The sequence below is a fragment of the Metarhizium album genome (genome assembly GCF_000804445.1).
Source record: "Metarhizium album ARSEF 1941 chromosome Unknown scaffold_1, whole genome shotgun sequence".
NCBI classification, from domain to species: domain Eukaryota; kingdom Fungi; phylum Ascomycota; class Sordariomycetes; order Hypocreales; family Clavicipitaceae; genus Metarhizium; species Metarhizium album.
Genome location: NW_024467575.1, coordinates 2,630,872 through 2,650,986, shown reverse-complemented (window position 1 = coordinate 2,650,986; position 20,115 = coordinate 2,630,872). Strand labels below are relative to the sequence as shown.

Genomic DNA, 20,115 nt, shown 5'->3' with positions numbered 1-20,115 from the left:
CGGCCCTGGTCCACGGCGGTGGATTGGGCTCCTCCTGTCCATGTCCCTCTCAAACCCTGTTTTCAACACCCCTTCTTCATCCAGGAATCTGCCCACCAGCACGACGCGCATGCGCACATTCACCACGCGGCCAGGACGAGAGGCGATGAGCCGTTCGAGGCGGCCCATACTGGCAAGCCGTCGTCGCGGACCCCGAAAAGCCCGCCAGGACGGCAGGAGCAGAGCAGAGCCCGACCGCCTGGGAAGTTTCCGGTCCCCGTCCGTCCCCCGTGGGCTTGTTTCAGGCCCGTCTGGATGAGGATGGATGCAGCGCAGCGTGCCCAGGACTCAGGACCCAGGACCCAGGACCCAGGACGCGAGGGCACGTGAGGGAGCCCCGACGCCAGGCATCATCGACAAGGTGACGGTGTCGTCGAAGGCTCGAAGCGACGGCCATGCTGCCATGCTGCCATGCTGCCATGCTGCCGTCGTGTACTGCATTGCATGTGCATCGAGCATCGAGCATCGAGCATCGAGCCGCGTGGCGACACGTCACCACGGCAGCCTCCCTTGCCGGGCGCCATGGGGGTGTCCAGGCTCAAGCGGCTCCTCCAGCGCGGCTCATTTGGCCTGAGCACATTTGTGAGCTGCGAAGGACCAACAAAACAAGTCGGCCTTGAACCCATCTTGATTGGAGATGACAATGTTACATTGATCGTGTCTACTTCATGCAGGACTCGGATGGGTTATTTGTCCCCGCGCCCTGCGAAATCCACTCGTAAACTTTAAATCCAAGCATAAAACGACCCCGTGGGTGCCTTTGCGGAATAATAATACATGCTACTACTACTAATAATAATTGTAGTCCTAATATTTCAAGTCATGCCTGGTGCGGACCGTTACATCCAATCTGATGGTATCTAATAAGGGGCTTGCTTGTCAGGCCCTGCAGTCTTGATTCTGTGCTTCTAACGAAAGACAGGAATGGCCCTGCGTCTGAACGGGGGATGCATCCAACGTGGCCAAATCACTTCCTAGAATAAGGGAGTGAACAAAAGAGGAAACAAGGGAAAAAGCCCCAAGAGACAAGTAGGAGGAAGACGACGACATGGAGAATCCAACAGGCGCAGAATTCCACGGGTCTCTATGGCCAGGGGGGAAGAAGAATTGGCCCCCGCCCCCGGGCGTTCTTCAAGACAACGATTGCCATCAGCAACTAAGCTCCAGCGCTGTTTTTTTCCTTTGGCGTATTGTCCTTTTCAAGCACTAATTGCATTTTGTGGCCGAGTGGCCTGCTGCTCGGGATTGGGTGTCAGCCGCTTGTTCAAGGCGGGCTCGGGAATTCGAGAAGCCATTCGATCAGGAACCAGCTCGGGAGAGACGGATCGAACGGGGTACTCTGTCGCGGGCGTAGCTCGTAGAAGCCGTGAAGTGGTGGGCTGGGGGGCGAGGATGGTGGGAGAGTCGACTTCCTTGACGCGGGTCTGGGGAACGATTCCGTTCCCGGTGCGAACTTTGGAGGGCAGGATCTGCTCGAAGCCAGCCTCCCTGGCCACCTTTTCGATGCTCTTGAAGTACTGGAAAGATGGTGAGCTTCCGTGGCAATGGTCTCTTGCGACGGGCGGGCAGCTTGCCTGCCTGCTTCTGCTTACCTTGACGGTCTTGACCTGGAGCTCGAGGGTGGCATCCTCATCGACGACAATCATGGGGTGAGGGTGCAGCTGCAAGCTGGACAGAGTCCACATGTGGTTGACACCCTGCTCGATGCATCTCTGCAGAGCCAGAGACTTGCGCTGGCCGAGAATGATGACGACGACCTCGCGGGCCTCGAGGACGGTCTGGACACCGACGGTCAATGCCATGCGGGGAACCTTGTTGATGTCATTGCCGAAGAATCGCGAGTTGGCGAGGATTGTGTCGTAGGCCAGGGTCTTGACACGGGTTCTACTGGCCAAGCTCGATCCGGGCTCGTTGAAAGCGACGTGGCCGTCCTCGCCTATGCCGGCGAGGAAGAGGTCAATGCCGCCGGCAGCCCTGATGGAGTCTTCGTAGGCGACGCACTCGGCCTCGAGGTTCTCGGCATTGCCGTTCAGGATGTGCACGTTGGAGGGGTGCACGTTGACGTGGGAGAAGAAATGCTTCCACATGAAGGAGTGGTAGGATTCGGGGTGGTCGCGAGGAATGCCCACGTACTCGTCCATGTTGAAGGTGACGACATGCTCGAAGGAGATCTATGCGACGGTACGTGTCAGCCGCGACGGCTTCGCAGCCAGCAGACAAGCAGACACGTCACGCTCAGGTGCTGGGGTCGCAAAAGACGCAAACCAGTGCCGGGGAGCTCGTGTGGCATGTCGCACAGCTGAGCTTGGCCCGATCAAAGTTGCCTCTGCGTGCTTACCTCGCCGGCCTTGAACTTGTCGACAAGAATCTTGTAGACGCCCAGAGGGCTGGAGCCTGTGGGCAGACCCAAGACGAACGGGTTCTCGGCACTGGGATTGAAGGCCTTGATACGGTCGACAATGTAGTTTGCCACGTAGGTGCTCGCCGCAGTGGCGTCGTCGCGGATAATCAGTCTCATTTTCTTTGGTCTGGAGGAGCTCGGGAGTTGAGAAGCGGAGCGGTGTGTAAGTGAGTGATGTCACGAGCCACGAGCCACGAGCCAGATGGAAGACTGGTGAGTAGGATGCGAAGACGATATCTATCAAGCAGTAGTAATGGGCCAAAAAAAGGCGTAAATAAATAAATGTATCTATACGTGTATATATCAGGGGGGGAGCCGACGTGAGGGAGGGACAGAGAGAGAGAGAGAAGAGGGCAAGTTTCAGCAAAGTCGGTCAATGCCGACGGGAACATGCAACAAGAGGCTGGCCTGGCCACTCTGGCGATGAACATGGGCAGCCGACCTGTCGAATGTGGGCCGACGGGCTGCTCAGTCATGAGGGATGGATGATGGATGGATGGATGGATGCTCGGGGGGCGTTGCAACAATACACAATACACTGAGACTTGGACTTGCACCGTAGCGTCTTGCGTCTTGCTGCTACACACAGGCAATAGCGACTCTCCCTCCACGGGGCCAGCGTGTCGGTCGCATGCAATGCTGATGTCGTCGTGTCGTGTCGTGTCGTGGCGGGGTGATGAGTGGCTCTGCGACGAGACTGATGGATGGAACGTCACTTATTCCCACTGCATGCTCTAGCGGGTGCGGGCGGGTACTCCGTACTTACGCCGTAGTCGTTGCCCGCCCAGCCTGACGATATGGGTCTCGCCCGTCCCATTCCTTCCTTGACTGCTGGCTTCGTGCTGCTATTCAGAAGCTGGCTGCTGTCCAACACGGCAAATGCTGCGCTGCAGCCTCGAGGGGTGTGCCCGTTAGCCAGTTGCCCCCCCGCCCAAGCCCATGCTCACTTCTTGGTAATGGCTGACCGATGAGGCCGTCATAGAAGTCTTCTCGCTCCCCGGAGCACCGCTTCTTCCACCGGCAATCGCCGGATTAGTTCCACCACGAGTCCATGACCATGTGGCTCGCTGCTCCCATTCCAGCGATTCACCAACTTCGGAGAGACAACCACCAGACATCACAAAGTCAGACCCAGACCCCCCCAAACGTTAGGTTGGTCAAGCACGTTGCCTGACGGTAGGTAACCATGGCTTTCTTCCGAGGGCGTGGAGGATGCGTTTGCGAAACTGTACGTCTTTTGGTTTTGCTTTTTGGGACTCGAAGCGAGGGTTCGGCGCCTCTCTACGTCCCAGCATGAACGGACGGAACCTCTGCGATCCACGAATAAGGTTCGAGCGCATCTGTATGGAGGGGAACAAGACTGACGAGAAACCGACTATCCGGTACTCACCGTACCGAAAATTGAAGTGTATTGTGGCAGAGGGCGAGCTGAGCGGGATGCGGATGCATTTGTCGTCGTATCGCGAGCCGCGGGGCCAAGGTTACAGGGAACCAGCACCTCTTGCGCGCTTGTAGAGTCACGGGTGGTGATATGTAACCGGACACACTGCAATTGGACGCCGTGGAGGACCATTGAGCGGCCGACAACCTTGAAACCGGTCGCGATTCTCCATCGGGAAAGAGTTTTCTATTTCAACTTTGCCGGCGTGCTGAAATTTCGGTTGGTGCGGGTGCGTTAACAACCACTCCTACTGTCGCGCCTTCCTCATCGTGATGATATGATATGGCACACCGAGCACCCACAATGCGTGCCCTAGGTAACTTACGTAGGTGCCCGATACGGAGTGCCTAAGGCATCAAAAACAATATCATGTCTTAATCTGGCCTACCAGATGAACACCGTCCAGAGCATCGTGAACCACGCATCTCCAGATAAAGCTGATGGCTGATGCGCTTGCTTGGCAACGTTCATTGCTGCAGCTCCTCCGCATTTTCTCCGACTACATTCCCATGTAGGTAGGTATAGTAAGTTACTATTCGCCAATAAAGCAACATGGCCATTGTTCCACCCTGTCGCGCGGTCTTGTGCCTGGCAGCCGGGGTCGAACCAACCCAGAGTCTGAACCGTGCGATCCGCCAGTCTGAGAGTTGCCATGACATCAATCAACGGTGGCTGCCGGTCCCGGAACGCTGGGAATGCTCACAGTCGCGTCGCCCCTGAAATGACAGCGCCACAGGCTACAACAACTTCGACACCCAATTTGAATGTTGACTGACACTCGACTAGGACCAATGGACGGTTTGTGATCTCGAGGGTTGCACACTACAGCCACTCACTAAGGATTCATCACCCACACGCCTAAAATCCATCCGGCGTGCCGAAGCCCGAGTACCCACGCATTGACGCCAACCGCAACGTTACAGTCCCCAGCTTTTCTTGTTGTCCTGGCTCCAGATGCCATGGGCCCATGCAACAACCCCTGGTTCAAATTGAAGAGGCGTGGCTCTTAGTAGTGGACTCGCTCAAGGCGGAGTACCCCGGGCGTTTGTGTGCATCGTATCGCCCGCATCCCCGTCTAAGCAATCATTTGCCATGTGGCTCGCGTGTGCTACGTACAAGGGTGACGATGAGCTCTAGCGCGCTAAGTGTGGGTGAGAATGGGCTCAACTTAGTTTCCAAACTCACTCCAGGCAGCGGCAGAAGACGGGAAACTCCAAACGCAACCGGGGACCGTCAATGCTATTGTCCACTGTCCACTGACCACTGAGCTTTCCGCGACGCCAGCCAACCTGGCTGCTCCCTGTAACGTTCAGCTCTGTTCGCCGTTACCGGTGGTTGTGGTTACCTGCGACTTTTCGTTGGCGTTTACCATTCTGAGCTGTATACGATGCATGCCCATCTTCTTCCACTCTCTACACACTAGTCTTGCCTGAAATTGCCACGGTCGGTCCGGGCAGGTATCATTCAAAGGCTTTGATAACCCTCCAGGTTCCTGTGTTTGACGTCCCTTGTTGATCGGCCCGTTCTGGTGGTGTGTCTGGTCTCATCTTGGATGCGCCACGCCTGCTATACCAACACGGTCCATCAACCTTTTTTCTCAATGATTTCGCTTCTTCTCTGTTTCACTTGCTGGCATGCTCTTGATTTTACCTCGACGGCACGTCAAACTTTCATCCTAGTACGGCTTGTTACGTTCATCTCTGCGCCCGCATCATCGCTTAATAGTACATTGGCCCGCTCACTCTGGTTGATCTCACCTTGAATGGCAGCTTGCTTCGTTACGCCGACTCAAAGCAGGTGCAACAGTGCAGCCCCTTTTCCTCCGAGACTCAAAAGACATTATCTTTGAGCATATTTCCCCCTCGGCCACCCCTCCCTCCTCACCTTTGACAGCGTTCGTTTCGATCCACGTTGTCCAGCAACACATCTGCGATGACCAGTTTTCGAAAAGCCTTCATTGCCACAATCTTAAAGAGCCTGCTTCGAGGCAAGTCTCTGATACAAGCATTACTGTCCATCCGGGTCAATCCTGGAATAGCCAAGGGTGGCAAAGGGAAGCCAACAAGAACGCTACAAGATTTTCTCAAAGATGCCGAGGCTGCACTTCTCGGCCCTGTTAGTGGCGATGGTCTCCTCGAGCTTTCCGCGAGACTGAGAAAACAATTTGTCAAACGGTTGCAAACAGATGAGCAGTGTATGCTGCCGTCGTATAGCCATCAGCTGCCGCTAGGTAATGAATGTGGGCAGTACCTGGCTCTGGATGTTGGTGGTTCAACTTTGAGAGTCGCTGTGGTGGAACTGAGAGGTCGTGGAATGGCTGCTGAAAAGCAGAGCGAAATCATCAGTATGCGCAGCTATCGGATCGACAAGGACATTAAGGATCTAGAGGGAATGAACTTTTTCAACTGGATGGGCCAGAAAATTGCCGAGACCCTTGCCGCAACAGGTCAACAGGAGAATTCTGAGGCGAAACCCTTCCCTATTGCCTGTGCTTGGAGCTTCCCGATCGAGTGAGTATTTCTCTCGACTCTCTCTCTCTCTCTCTCTCTCTCTCACTCACTCTCCTTTTTTTTAATAAATTTTTTAACTTATTTTATTCTAGACAAACTTCATTGGAAAGCGGCAAGCTTCTTCCAATGGGCAAGGCATTCTTGGCAGACAGAGGCTTATTGGGTGAGGATCTTGCTGGAATTATCAAGCAGGCTTGCAAAAAGTCTGGTCTTCACGTCAAACTGCGTGCCCTCCTAAACGACTCCAGTGCCTGCCTATTATCACGAGCCTACTCCTACACATCTACTCGATTTGGCCTTATTCTAGGCACGGGCGTTAACCTGGCGGCATACATGCCCGTCCTGAGTGTTGGCATGAAGAAATTTGGAGTACGGCCCGAGGGTTGGTATCAGGAAGCCAACCACGTCATCGTCAATACTGAACTCGGAATGTTTGGTCACGACATTTTGCCCCTGACAAGATGGGATCATGCGCTGATCAAGCGGCATCCCCGTCCTTATTTCCAACTTCTCGAGCATCTTGTTAGCGGCATGTACCTTGGCGAGATTGTCAGACTGGCACTTATTGAAGCTATCGAGACGACTGGACTACTTGGCGGTGTTGTGCCTCGTTCTTTGAGGAGCGATTACTCGCTGGGCACTGACACAATCTCTGCAATCGAAAGGTAGGACAGGCCTGTATCTACCAGTACAACGTTGAACTAACCGAAAACTCAAACAGTGATACCTCACCAAAACTCGAGGACGCCATAAAAGTCTTTTCGGATCGACACCCATCATCATATATTCCCACTAGTTCGGACCTTTGTGCTATCAAAGCCATTTCAACCTTTGTTTCTATTCGATCCAGCGCTCTCGTCGCTACTTGTGTTTATACCATGTGGGACCTGCGTCTGGACTTTGAGCAGCGATATGTCGATACGTTACCTGAGTCGTCACCAGAGCGTGAGCGTGTCGAGGCCGACATGAGGCTGGCGGATACCACGGTTGCGTTCAACGGCAGCGTCATCGAAAACTATCCCGGCTACCTCGAAAACTGTCAACGCTACTTGGACGAGTTGATGGAAAGCAAAGGCTTACCTGAGCCACGAAGCATCACTCTTGTTGCCGCCAAGGAGAGCTCACTGATGGGGGCTGCCGTTGCATTGGCATGTGTGGAGCGAGATGATTGAGCCCGCAGTGCTTCTTCTTTTCTTTCAAAAAAGAAAAAAAAAAGAAAAAAAAAGAGGAGGAATGGCTAAATTCTTTGGCGAATGGTACATGATACATACCTCTGTGCGGAGTTGAGTCGTGGGATGGGTGATTCACATCATTTTTCTGCTACTGTGTTGCAGTGTTGGAATGATGGGTGTGCAATGAATGAAACGCATACGTAGAGGCGCAGGCTAGCTTTACTTCCCAGCATGGTTTGTGGGGTCTTCTTTTCTGTTCGAGTCGGTGTGTATAATCGTGGAAGTCCTAGGATTTGAGTAGCCCTGGCGTCTGGATGATGTTGAGGAAATTGTGCCGTGACGGCCCGTTACGATGATAGTACGCATGTTCGAAATTGGCGATGATGAGATCCAAGCTGGAAAGATACTCTTGAACAATGAAGGCCCAGGGCTGTATCCTCTCATTTGTCATCTCGTGAGATTACTTCTACGAAGTGAAGATTACGATGTAGCTCAACGCGTGGCTGCTTTACGCGACTGGGTATCCGCCATGAGGAATTCGGTACGTTACCACGAGACGTGTCGGTGGATGTATTGGGCAACCTTGATTGTCGTGTGTGTTGGGCGATGCGCGGGGTACCAGCTACCCGAGGCCAGTCAGGTGACCGCCTGCCTCGTTCGCGTTCTGTTCCTCTTCGCGCGAGCAAAGACCCTCTTTCAAAGGCACGCGTTTATGCACAACAAATAGGCGGACGGTGCTTTTCCTTCATTCGACGACGTAATCCAACGGGGCAGCCCGACAGCCAGACGGCAAGACAGTATAAACCGCCAGTACTTACTCAATGTATTGGCCTCCATAACCGAAACTTTTCATTCGGCACGGCGCCACACCAACACGTCTTGCTCGCCAGGAAAACACGCGTCACAATGGCTGCCGGATCTGGCGTATTTGTCGAGTGCGCCGTCGCCTTCGTTCCCAGCAATGAGCTGACTCCAAAGTTGATCGGTGACGTGAGTATGCGACGTGTTACAGGACACTGGTTCAGGCAACCCACGTTTCGGGAAACTGACTGTTCTCGTCCAGTTGTCCCGCGTCGTCGAGGAAAACGGCGGCACGATTTGCGAACCCCGCCGCAACGGCTCGATTCCCATCGAAAAAGTCACGCACATCGTTTCAAACACCATCAATTTTGAGCAGTATGTCGAGGCCCAAGCCGTCATGATCCCCGTGGTATCGGAGCACTGGATCTCGACCTCGATTGTGAGAAGGAAAGTCGCACAAGTCAGGCCGTTCTCTCCTGATCCACGAATGATCTTTGCCGAAATTGTCGTCACCTGTGCCGATTTGCCACAGATGGACAAGGAGAGCATCATCGGGGCTACAATGGCGCTGGGGGGGCAGGAGTCCAAGGATGTAACCAGACTGACGACACACGTATGTGCGCTGAGCGTGGACGCGCCAAAGGTCCAGGCAGCACTTGGAAAGGGGTTCAAGGGCAAAGTTGTTCTGCCACATTGGTGAGTCATGGCGAATTGGAGTCTACAGCTGGATTTGGCTTGCTTGTGCTAACGGGGCAAAAAAAAGGTTCGATGCCTGCTTCAAGCTAGGCAAGAGGATAGATGAAGGTCCGTATCTCCTGCCAGATCCAGAAGTCATGAAGAAGTCGACAGAGGATGCCATCAAAATTCCATCCAACAAGAACTTGGTTGGTGCCACTTCAGTAAGCCCGGCTTTTCTACCTGTTGCCGCCGATGGCCAAAGTGCACGACCTCCCGTGACGGTTTTCCAGGATAGAGCCGTCATGCTGGGGGCAGATCTTAACATTACGGCGAGGCTAGCAAAGGCCATTGGGGATATTGTTGTCGACGGAGGGGGAGAGCTGGTTCATGATGTTGACGACTGCGATATGTACATCTGCCAGTATCGCGACGGCGATGAGTACGTATATGCGGCCCAGTCCTGCAAGGAGGTGGGTAGTCTATCATGGTTGTATTCACTCATTGTCAACAACCAGTGGCAGAATCCACTTCACCGACTTTTGCACTATCCGGTACCTCGAAACGGCATCCCGGGCTTCAAAGATCTTCGGATCACCATATCCAACTATGGTGGTGAAGCAAGGATTTATCTGGAAAATCTCGTCAAAGCATGCGGCGCGGAGTTCACAAGGACCATGAAGGCAGACAACACCCACTTGCTAACCGCCCGCAATTCTAGTGAGAAATGCAAGGCAGCCCCGGAATGGGGTGTGGCGGTTATCAACCACCTCTGGATTGAAGAGAGTTACGCCAAATGTGAACTTAGGCCCATTAACATGCCCCAGTATAACCACTTCCCCCCAAGAACCAACCTGGGAGAGATCATCGGTCAAACCTTTTTGTGTGAGTCTAGGATCAGGGGCTTGTTCTATCCCGGTGGTGGTGAGAGAGTGTCTTCTAGCGCTAGGAGAAAGAGAAAAATCCTGGAAATTGCTGAAGAAAACGCCTACCGCAGAGGTCCGGCAGAAGGAGTTGTCATTGGAAGTAATAGTGATTTCGACGTGATGAGGGATGATGAAGAAGACGCAAAAGCGCCCTCGCTGAAGCCTCAGAAATCCACCGCTGTCGAGACGCCTGTGCGCTCTCGTCATGCTCGCTCCGGAAAAGAGAACGATACTCCTCCTACTATGTCCACTGGCAGCCGCAGCGCCAAGGCGAAAGCGAGGGATATTTTGCAATGCATCGCACCCGATATTGCCTTGTACGAGAGAGAAAAGAAAAGACACAGCAAAACTGGGGCGCCGTGGGGCGGGAAACGAGCGGCAGACTTGGCTGAGAAAGAAAAGGCCAGCAAGACCACCACCAGCCCCAAACATAATCAAGAAGATGAGGAGGAGGGCCCAAAGCGACCATCAAAGAAACCTCGACCGTCATTGCCAGATGTGCAGATGAGGCTGGTGGTCACTGGTTACACTGGATGGGTTGGGGACAGCAAGAAGGAGGATCACGACCGAGTAAGTTGCAACGAGCAGGCAGCATGTACCCTGGTACGTCTGTTTCATGCTAATTTTCGTCTTGTGTAGAGAAAAATGCGTGCTCTAGGGATTCTTATTGTTCAGGAGGGTCAAGCTTGCGACTATCTCGTGGCACCCCAGGTGGTGCGTACTGTCAAGTTCCTCTGCGCTCTGGCTCGCGGGGCGGCAGTCCTCTCATCCGCCTTCATCGACAAGGTCCTCGAAATTGGAGAGGTGCCGGAGGCAGATGACTTTATTCTGCAAGACTTCGAGGCAGAGTGCAAATACAACTTCAAACTCGAACGGTCGATGGCTCGGGCCAAGGCCAACCGAGGCAAACTGCTTCAAGGAATCCCTATTTACTGCACAGAAGGGGTTCGAAAGGGGCCTGACGGCTACAAGTCCATAGCCGAAGCGAATGGAGCCACATTCAAGCTGTACCGCGCGCGGAGTGGCACAACCATCAGGCCGACAACGGCCGAAGAGGATGGGTTCGCCAAGCCAGAGCCAGTCTACTTGCTGTCTGGCAACAGCCCTGAAGAGAAGCAAATGTGGGGGCGGTTCAGGAGCATGGCTGAGAAGGGCAACATGGAGCCCCGAATCGTTGATCCGGACTGGCTGCTGGATGTAGGCATGGCACAGCAAGTGCGTTTCGACGAGAAATTTTTGATGGAGAAGCGCAACCACGACGAGAGCGGCTAATGGTGATTGTTGCGAGTTGCCGGCGTGTCATGGAAGCATTGGAATACGGAGTTGGGAGTGTGAATACCGAGGGGTTCGCCCATCAAATATTACTATTTTCTGGGCCGGCGGTTGTCTTTTTGTGTCGATGCCAATAGAGAGAATAAAATACCTATATATGCCGCCTGCACGTGGTGTAGCAGCAGTAGTCGTAGCAGTAGCAGCAGTAGAAGTAGTAATAGGAGTTGTCGTGCAGTCAGAAGAATTTGACGCCGAGAGAGTCTTCGGAACCAAATATTTGAGCTTTGCCGCGCTTGACAAGAATGTTGAGAGCCTTGAGCAGGACCTCATTATCCATGCCGTGTAGTTCTGGTAAGCAAGGCGGAATTAGAGTCAGGCGGGTTTCACGGGCCCTTGGCGGCATCAGACATGACGACATGAAGGGGGATGAGTGAACGGCATGACGTTACCTGTGCCTCTTGTCCCCTCCCCATCGGTCAGCTCGTAAAGGGTCAAGACGCTGCCCTTTTGCGCGGTATCTTGGACGTAGGCCTCGAGCAAGGCGGCCCACTCGTCGGGCTTCTTCCAATACACGTAGACGAAGTCTCCGTCCTTGGTCTTGTCGCTGCCGGCGTACTCTGCTCTCCCGTCCTTGCGCATGAAGTCAATGACCTGGCGAATGTCGGCGAGCGCCAGGCGGCGGCTGATGCGGCGGTTGGTAAAGAGGTCTGACTCTGAAGCTGATGAGAGGGAGAGCTTGAAGAGGCGGTGGTGCTTGGTGTAGGAGAGGATGAGGGAGGACCATTTGGTGAGCTGAGCGTGGTGGGTGGTGAGATTTGGCTGGGGCGTGAAAAAGGCGGGGAAATGGTACTCGCGGGGAAAGCGGAATGATGGGTTTGGGGTTTGCGATGGAAGTTGTGACTGGGAGGGCGCGGGCGCGGGCGCAGGCGAGGACGATGGCGATGGCGATGGCGATGGCGATGTCATTGTTTTGGGTGATGGGAGGTCGTGAGTTTTGGTGGTGGGAAGTTGTGGTTGTTTGCGACCTGGTAATTGCCAAGGTACGTACCTAGGTACTCTGTACTTGACGTATGGCGGATAGGTGGGCTGGGTAGTAGGTACAGGGTGCCAGCCATCGGGTCGTCAATAAGACAACACTTGCGAGCAAGACACCGACCAATCAGGTGACGACGCTGTCGATGCCTATAAACATCTGAGCGCATGTGCGAGGAAACCTAGTGTCTTGACTTGACTTGGGAGAGAATACATGATACGATGGAGCACAGGATTCCGAGTCTATCTGCACGCATATAAACGCTTATTTTCCATGAAAGAGAGACACCAAAAAAAGGGGGTGGCCACACCAGTGACCACACTATTTTGTGATGTCGGTATGCCACCTCATATCCTATGCGGTACGAGGCAAGGGCAGTCTACCTTGGTAGTTTACCCACGTGAATGCCAGGCCTAATCACTCCGACATTTCTTTCCCCAGATTCGATCGAACCTTGTCCTCGACCACTACTTGCGTTGCTTGACCCTTCTCCGCGGAGCCTCGAGTCTTGGTGATCCGGATAGTCTCCGTCGAAATGATTGGACGCGCTTTATCAGGAACACACCACGCCGCGCTTATCATGCCATGGCCGTGGTTGCGCATGAACAACACCTCAGATTGCCGAGAGGTGATGCTTTGACATGGGGATGTCACCTTATTTAGGGAGCATGATGCCCAGATACCCTCAAGAACGAAGAGCTTTTTTTGTCCTCAACCCCTCTTTCTTGCTCCCCCGTCGGACACCCTTTTTGTCCATGGTCGTCATGAAATATGAAAGAGGAACACACTATAGCAACTGCAGATCTGAACGATAATGGGAAAGAAGAGAGCAGTGGTTGTCGGGCTGGGGATGGCCCCCCCCCCCCTTTCAGGAGCGGTATTAACCAAGGTGGCCAGAGAGAAATTGTTGAAATATGATGCCCACGAACGACAATACATCGTCACTGTTCTCGGAGAAGAGTCCCACGTGGCATATAATCGCGTTGGATTGACGAGTTCTCTTCGAGCACCGCCAAGTCGAAAACCTGTACCTGAATCCTCTGCAATGGGCATGTGGCGGTCAAACATACCAAAGTCAAACCCGTCTTGGACATGCTATCTAACAAGCGGCGCAGTATGATGAAGCCAGTGCCTCGCTCGGATACCACATCGACACCAAAGTCACATATATAAACTCGGCGTCGAAAACAGTCACGTGTGAAAATGGTGACATTGTCCCCTACGACATTCTGGTTCTGGCCACAGGTTCACAAGCCTCATTGCCGCGACATACACCCGGCTGGGACGCCGAGGGCGTGTTTGTCTATAGAACCATTGACGACTTGGTAAGTCTCATTGGCTTTTCTGCCGGGCGCAAAGGGAGCACGGGGTGCGTCGTTGGCGTAGGGCTTTTGGGTCTTGAGGCCGCCAAGGCAATGATGGACCTTGAGAGCTTTAGTTCCGTCAAGCTGATCGAGCGCAATGGATGGGTTCTCAGCCGCCAGCTTGACCAGGAAGCAGGGGCCATGGCTGTGCAACAAGTACGCCATCTTGGCTTGGACGTCATGCTGAGCAAGCGTGTGAGGGAGATCAAGGTTGATGACGCGAATCACGTCGCCGGCGTGGTTTTTGAAGACGGCCAAGAGCTCCTCTGCTCAACTGTATGCTTTGCCATTGGCATCGCCCCAAGAGACGAGCTGGCCCGGGTTTCTGGCTTCGACTACGTCCGACGTGGCGGCGGCATCGCCGTCGGAGACGATTTGAGAACCAGCCATGCCGACATTTACGCCATTGCGAATGCGCAAGCTGGAAAAGCCAGACAGTCGGCCTTCTCGACGCCGGGCGCGACGAGAAGGCCGAAGTCTTCGCCTTCAATCTGACACAGGCCAAGCTCCATGCGCCGAGAGTGTTCAAGCGTCCTGACCTGAGCACCAAGTTGAAGTTCCTCGGCGTCAACGTCGCCAGTTTCGGGGACTTCTTCGCGGACAGAGACGGGCCAGCACAGGAAATCAGTCAATGGCGCGACCAAGCAAGTGCAGGCGGTTAAGACGCTCACCTACAAAGACCCCTTCCAAAACATCTACAAGAAGTACATATTCACTTCGGACGGCGAGTACCTCCTTGGCGGCATGATGGTTGGCGACACAAACGACTACATCAAGGTCGTCCCCATGGTCAAGAACATCAAGGAGCTGCATGTGCCGCCAAGCCAGCCTTCCTCGGCGCCGAAAAGGACGGCGACGGCGACGACGGCGACGACTTGCCCGAAGACACACAGATCTGTTCCTGCCACAACGTCACCAAAGCCGACATTGTGAACTCCGTCAAGGACGGATCATGCAAGCAGCTGGGCACCGTCAAGTCATGCACGAAGGCGGGCACGGGGTGTTGCGGATGGATGCCTCTCGTCGCCACAATCTTCAACAAGACCATGGCAGCCATGGGCAACGAGATCAAGAACCACCTCTGTCCGCGAGGCGCAGATGAAGGAGCTGGTAGCCGGCTACTTTGACGAATGGGCCGAGGCCATCAGCAACCCCGACATGGTGGCCCGGTTCAAGCAGTTCCAGAACACGGCCGACGCGGCGGACAACATGGAGACTGAGCAGGACACAGGCCAGTGGCGCCCCGTCTACTGGCCCAGGGAGGCCGCCGCCCAGGACTTCAGCACCATGCAAGGCCAGTGGTCATGCACGGCGTGGGAGCCCGTCATCGAGACCGCCCACTTTGACGGCGCCGACGAGCTGCCCAACGGCATCCCGGCCACGGTCAAGCGCGGCGACACGCAGCTCGCCGTGTGGCGCTTCAGGGGCAAGTACTATGCCACGCGGCAAGTGTGCCCGCACAAGAGGGCCTTTGTCCTCTCGGACGGCCTGGTCGGGCACGATCCCACAAGGCCGTGCTCCGACGACGCCGAGCACCAGTCTGCCGCCCCGGCGTCGGCGCCCTGGATCTCATGCCCGAACCACAAACGCAACTTTGACCTGGTGGGCGGCTCCTGCAGCAGCGACGGGTCCCTGTCCATCGCTACCTTCTCGGCGGAACCGCGCGGAGACGGCCTGCTGTACATCAAACCGCCGCCACTGGGGGAGCTGGATACCGGATTGGGGACTACAAGATGGAGAGTCCGCAAGGGAGAGAGTGGCGACTCGCCCTTTGCAGAGCTCGACAAGAAGGTGCAGCTGCTGGGGAGAAAGTCGCGGAAAGTCAACGGAATCAAGCCGGCCGTGGACGGCCCCGTCAACGGAATCAACAGAACAGGCTCGGAAACGGCCCGTCCTGCTGTCATGGCTGGTTGTGGGAGTGCACCGGACTGGTGACCAGTGCTTTGCTTGCTATCATACGTACATGCAATGTACGAGCCTACGGCAAAAGCGGAAGCACGGAGCACAGCGGCCGCTTTGATTAATGCCGCGTACGGAGTACGGAGTACGGAGTACGAGATTGGATAAATACTCCGCACTCCGCAGATGATAGATGATATATGATGGATGATGGATGATGGATGATGGATGGTACTACTCCGTAGATGCCCCCTGCTTGTTCGCACAAAACACACTCCGGGTTCAAGGACAGTACAGAATTAGCCCCTCTCCCCCGTCCCATTGGGAATAATGCATGGACTGGTATATCCTGGGCAGGACATGCATGAATGTCATGTCCCATGGTCCATGGACAGGACGGACTGGGCCAGATTCTTACATCCTTCCGGGGGGGCATGCCTCCCAAGGGGTGGCAAAGTACGGAGTAATACCCAGACAGTCGTTCATAGTATTTCCACGGGCGAATCCGAGTTGTGAGTACAGAGTACGAAGCATACAGATAGCACTTATTGCTGGGCTCTTTCCAGAAGACGAAAATGATGCACAGCTACAAAAGGCATAGTAGATAGATCTGCATTGCATCCTAGAGAAGGCCACCGCGAACCTCCAAGGTCCCATCGCGCTCTCTCTTTGTTGCCCACCAAAAGGGGGGCTGTCCCCTCGGTGCTATGACTCGTCAAGCCGTTTTCCCCGAGCCAAGCTATCTGGCACGCGCGCGTGTACTCGTACAAGCAATGGAACCAAAATCGTTCCGTTCCGTCCGGTAAAGAGAAAACTATCAAGTGGAGTATCATAATCGTGCAGACTGTGCAAACGCCACTACAACGCCAGTGTGAATGAATATTCAAACCTGCCCCATCCCAAGCCGACCCGACTGTCCATGACTCCAGTACCGTTTGCATTTTTTATTCCCGCACAGTCTCCTCGTCACTCATACCGCCGTAGCCAGTATCTATCTCCATCCCGACCAAGCTCTTTGTTACCGCAAGACACCTCTCCACGATCTGCTGTCGAAGCTCAGCATGGATGCCACATTGGCTAGCAAACTGCCCACCGATCCATAGACGCAGCGTCGCCGCGAATTTTTCCAGGATAACTTCAATTTCAACGCTCTGGTCGCGGTCCCTGTGAAGCAGCAAATGATCCATGAGTTCCATCACCGAAGTGAATCCTAGCAGAGTCATGCAAGCTATATTTTCCGGTCGAACAAAAAAGTTCAAAAAGTCCACGTTGGCCAATGTGGCTTTGGGCGTGTTGGCCACCCGCGTAAGATGTGCAATGGTCATGGCACACCGCAAAGTAATTGAAAAGTCTGCTGAGAAGTCGTCAAATCGCTGGCCTACAATCAGATTCGATTTGGTGAATGGACCTGTGATCCTGTCAGATTTCAAAGTCTGCAGCGCCGCTGCAATATGAGCTCCGCGAGACTGTTTCACAAGCACGGCACGGGCCAGTATGGCGCGCATATGAGCATATGAGCCAATCGGCGACACACGAATGGCTATGTCGATGCTACTTGCAACGGCATCTGGCGCTTTTGGTGATGCGCCCTTATCGAGCGCATCACCAAGGACCTGGTGCAAGACCTGGGTGGACCACCACGCAGCCACGGCATCCAATGGGGAGCTTATGGCAACATCATCGACAATGCTGTTCATGTGATCAATAGGCTCCGTGACATTGTGGGTTGTATCCATGCTGAAGGCCAAGTTGTGGGCTCGCTGAATCACTTGCGGGGTGAGAACATCATCGCAATCCTGTTCGACCAAGGCGACAAGATGCTCAGGAAGTTCGTCGTCATGTGGCAGGGAGCCTGGCGCTCCACGGCGCAGCCGGACAAGAAGCTGGTTTAGTTCACGGGCTTCTTTCCATTTCGACCTGGCCCGTTCCGCAGCAATTACGTTGACACCGGCCTGCACAAGTCTGCTGCTGGTGACTTGCCACAGAAGAAGACGAATATGGAGTGCTTTCATCATGGACCGAATGGGAGTGTCCGGCAACGTGCAAGATGCAAGTAGAGTCAAGGCCAATCGGCTCTTGCAGATATCCATATCACCGCCTGCTAGCTGCGAGTCCAAGGCAATGGACCAGGCCTTTACCCTGGCGACTTCTTGCTCCCGGGTGATCCCTGTGAGCATCTGGAAAACATGAAATCCGAAAGCGTTGCGTATGCTAAGCTTCATCGCCTTCAAGACGAGGGCTGCGGCTTCAAGGATAAAACTGCGTTGAGGAACCCAGACAGTTTGGATTGAAGTGAGCCAAGCCTGCCTCCGGATTTGAATTGAAGACGCTGTAGATGGAGCTTTGCGAGGCATCGCGGCTTGCGGCTTCTTGGACTGGGGATCCGTAGAAGCAAACAATGAGGGCACGAAGATCCAGAGAAATGTGCCCAACAGCAACAAAGTCTTGAGAGACGACAGAGCGTGATACCCCATGACGCGCACATCAAGGCTTGATGCCAAAGACCGCAGGAAATGTAGTGGCAGCGCAAAGAGACCACGCCCTTCCGTCGTTTCTGTGCCAGCTTCCGATTCTCGCACCGCTTCGATGATCATGAGACCAGCGAGAGAGCCCACCATGAGCTTTCCAAAGTAAGGGTTGCCTTGGAAAAAGCCGTTTTGTTGGGCCTGCTGATGCTGGTGTTGCATTTGTTGCTGGCGCATCATCGGAGGGTTGCCGCCGCGAAAGGATTGTTGGGGCACTGGATAAGGCTGACCGACGGCCATTTGAGCCGATATAATTCTCTTCATGTCGTCGGGTACCTGAATCATGCCAGATGACGCGGGGTTACTGGGCTGCGGGGTGCCCATGGGCGAGCTACCGAATTGTTGAGGGTTATCTTGAGCATACTGCATAGGAGTGAGAGGGTGTTGCATAGGACTCATAGATCCGTTCATAGCGCCAGCCATGAACAGCTTCTCGAATGCGGCAATACGGGCTTGCATGGCAGCATTTTCCTCAAGCAGACGATTATTTCGCTTCTCGAGATGGCGAATGTATTCAGTGGCTTTGCTCAAGACCTGCATTCAAACACAATGTCAGTGACTCTACTTCTTCCCACAGCGCCGGGGAGGCCGCGGACAACAATATCGCCTGATGCCCGAACACCGCCACGGAGAAAGAGTTGGAATGTACCGTTGCTTTGTTCAACTTATGAGCCGGTGTAAGCCCATGCAGCTCCTCTCGGTCCTCCGTGGTATCTTCGCCCCTAGCACTCTTACACATGATCCGCAGGCTGGGAACGCTGTCTCGTAGGGCGGCTATCTTATCGTTGATGTTGGTGCGGTACCGCTTCTCAATCATATTGTGAGCGGTCTTCTTGACCGGCTTGTCATCATCATCGGCGTCGTCTTCATCCTCCGGGTCCGACGATGCCTTTCGTTTCCTGACATCCCTTTTTGATCCATCACCTTGCTCCGGCGACGAGGCGATGCCCCCTTTCGAGTCATTATTAGCGGAATCGGGGCTTGAGGCACTCTTGGGCGAGTTATACTGAAGGTGAGGAGGCATTGCAATATTTCGGAGTTTCTGCTGAAGAGCCGGCGACATTGGCGCTGCGCCTGGCTGTCTAGTAGTGTTCAGAGCCTCGGTGTTCGGGGCTCCGAACACAACGTTCGAATTGACATCTGATGGTGAGAAGCCGGCAAAGTTAAACGGCGCGTCTTGGGATTGGTCAAAGACTGGCAAGGGCCAGGTGGTAGCACTAACACCAGGCTGGGTTGTAGGCGCGGTGCTTGCGCCTATGTTGATGTTGTCGTAGGCTGGCGTCGTCTGGAAGTCCCAGTTTGGTGCACTTGTAGATGGGGGGTAGAGGTGTTGTTGTTGTTGTTGTGGTGGTGGTGGTGGTGGTTGTTGCTGGGCGCCGCTGGCATCGGCCTCAGCTAGGGATGAAGGGTTTGCTGAAGCTTCTGTTCCAGCAGGAGACTCGTTCATGAAACTGAAATTTGGGCCCTCGAACCCAAAGCGGTTCGTGGCGCCGTCGTCGGCCATGACACTGGCGCGCGAGCTCAAGTGCTCGCCGACGGGCTCGTCGTGGGAACTGGTCTGGCGCGCGGGCGGCTGGCGGCCCAGGTGCCGAATGACGGTGGGTGTGTCGGATCGCGGCTTTGCAATTCCCGGAAAAAGACAATGAATGGCCCCTGGATGTCCAACAGCTCGGTCATGCGAAGGCGTGGTATGAGGCAGGCGCAAGAAAACCAAATGGAGGGTTATGGGGAGGAAGACACGGGGTGGTGCGTTTGCGGTTTAGAATCGAATGACGGCAGGCGGGCAGTCGTTCGACTGTCAGCTGTGACAGGGTGAGACCGACGTCGAGGCACCAATGAGAAGTGCGTTTGCCATGCAGCTGGACAGGATATGCTGGCGAGACTGCCGGTAAATCGACCGACACTCAAGAAAAAACAAGAAAGGAAGCGTCGAGGCGGGCGGACGTTGGGGTTGGTTGGGTTGCTCGTCGTTCAGGCCCTCGCGTGTGCCGATTCCAGTTACAACTGGATGGTGGCAGGCATGGGATTGGCGATTGGAGATGCGGATCAAAGACTGA

General features: G+C 54.5%; 7 protein-coding genes across 7 annotated transcripts; 4 read left to right on the top strand and 3 right to left on the bottom strand.

Moving 5' to 3' along the window:
* Positions 1-1,238: 1,238 nt before the first annotated feature.
* On the bottom strand, positions 1,239-2,557 carry MAM_00757 (glucosamine-6-phosphate deaminase; the record flags this gene model as incomplete). The annotated part of the gene is made up of 3 exons (XM_040819556.1): positions 1,239-1,556; positions 1,632-2,210; positions 2,378-2,557. The coding sequence occupies 3 exons, from the start codon at positions 2,555-2,557 to the stop codon at positions 1,239-1,241; spliced, it is 1,077 nt and encodes a 358-aa protein (XP_040682821.1).
* A 3,256-nt stretch (positions 2,558-5,813) lies between these two features.
* MAM_00756 (hexokinase-1) lies at positions 5,814-7,563 on the top strand (the record flags this gene model as incomplete). The annotated part of the gene is made up of 3 exons (XM_040819555.1): positions 5,814-6,391; positions 6,484-7,056; positions 7,113-7,563. 3 exons carry the CDS (start codon positions 5,814-5,816, stop codon positions 7,561-7,563), a joined length of 1,602 nt encoding a protein of 533 aa, XP_040682820.1.
* Positions 7,564-8,469: 906 nt separating this feature from the next.
* MAM_00755 (BRCT domain-containing protein) lies at positions 8,470-11,237 on the top strand (the record flags this gene model as incomplete). The annotated part of the gene is made up of 4 exons (XM_040819554.1): positions 8,470-8,553; positions 8,627-9,060; positions 9,128-10,535; positions 10,605-11,237. The coding sequence occupies 4 exons, from the start codon at positions 8,470-8,472 to the stop codon at positions 11,235-11,237; spliced, it is 2,559 nt and encodes an 852-aa protein (XP_040682819.1).
* Positions 11,238-11,472: 235 nt separating this feature from the next.
* On the bottom strand, positions 11,473-12,203 carry MAM_00754 (vacuolar protein-sorting-associated protein; the record flags this gene model as incomplete). Its single annotated transcript, XM_040819553.1, has 2 exons — positions 11,473-11,585; positions 11,687-12,203. The coding sequence occupies 2 exons, from the start codon at positions 12,201-12,203 to the stop codon at positions 11,473-11,475; spliced, it is 630 nt and encodes a 209-aa protein (XP_040682818.1).
* An 881-nt stretch (positions 12,204-13,084) lies between these two features.
* MAM_00753 (nitrite reductase) lies at positions 13,085-14,567 on the top strand (the record flags this gene model as incomplete). Its single annotated transcript, XM_040819552.1, has 4 exons — positions 13,085-13,297; positions 13,386-13,997; positions 14,069-14,261; positions 14,314-14,567. The coding sequence occupies 4 exons, from the start codon at positions 13,085-13,087 to the stop codon at positions 14,565-14,567; spliced, it is 1,272 nt and encodes a 423-aa protein (XP_040682817.1).
* Positions 14,568-14,732: 165 nt separating this feature from the next.
* On the top strand, positions 14,733-15,569 carry MAM_00752 (nitrite reductase; the record flags this gene model as incomplete). Its single annotated transcript, XM_040819551.1, has 1 exon — positions 14,733-15,569. The coding sequence occupies one exon, from the start codon at positions 14,733-14,735 to the stop codon at positions 15,567-15,569; it is 837 nt and encodes a 278-aa protein (XP_040682816.1).
* A 908-nt stretch (positions 15,570-16,477) lies between these two features.
* On the bottom strand, positions 16,478-19,562 carry MAM_00751 (dihydrodipicolinate synthase; the record flags this gene model as incomplete). Its single annotated transcript, XM_040819550.1, has 2 exons — positions 16,478-18,592; positions 18,708-19,562. 2 exons carry the CDS (start codon positions 19,560-19,562, stop codon positions 16,478-16,480), a joined length of 2,970 nt encoding a protein of 989 aa, XP_040682815.1.
* Between the last annotated feature and the right edge of the window lie 553 nt (positions 19,563-20,115).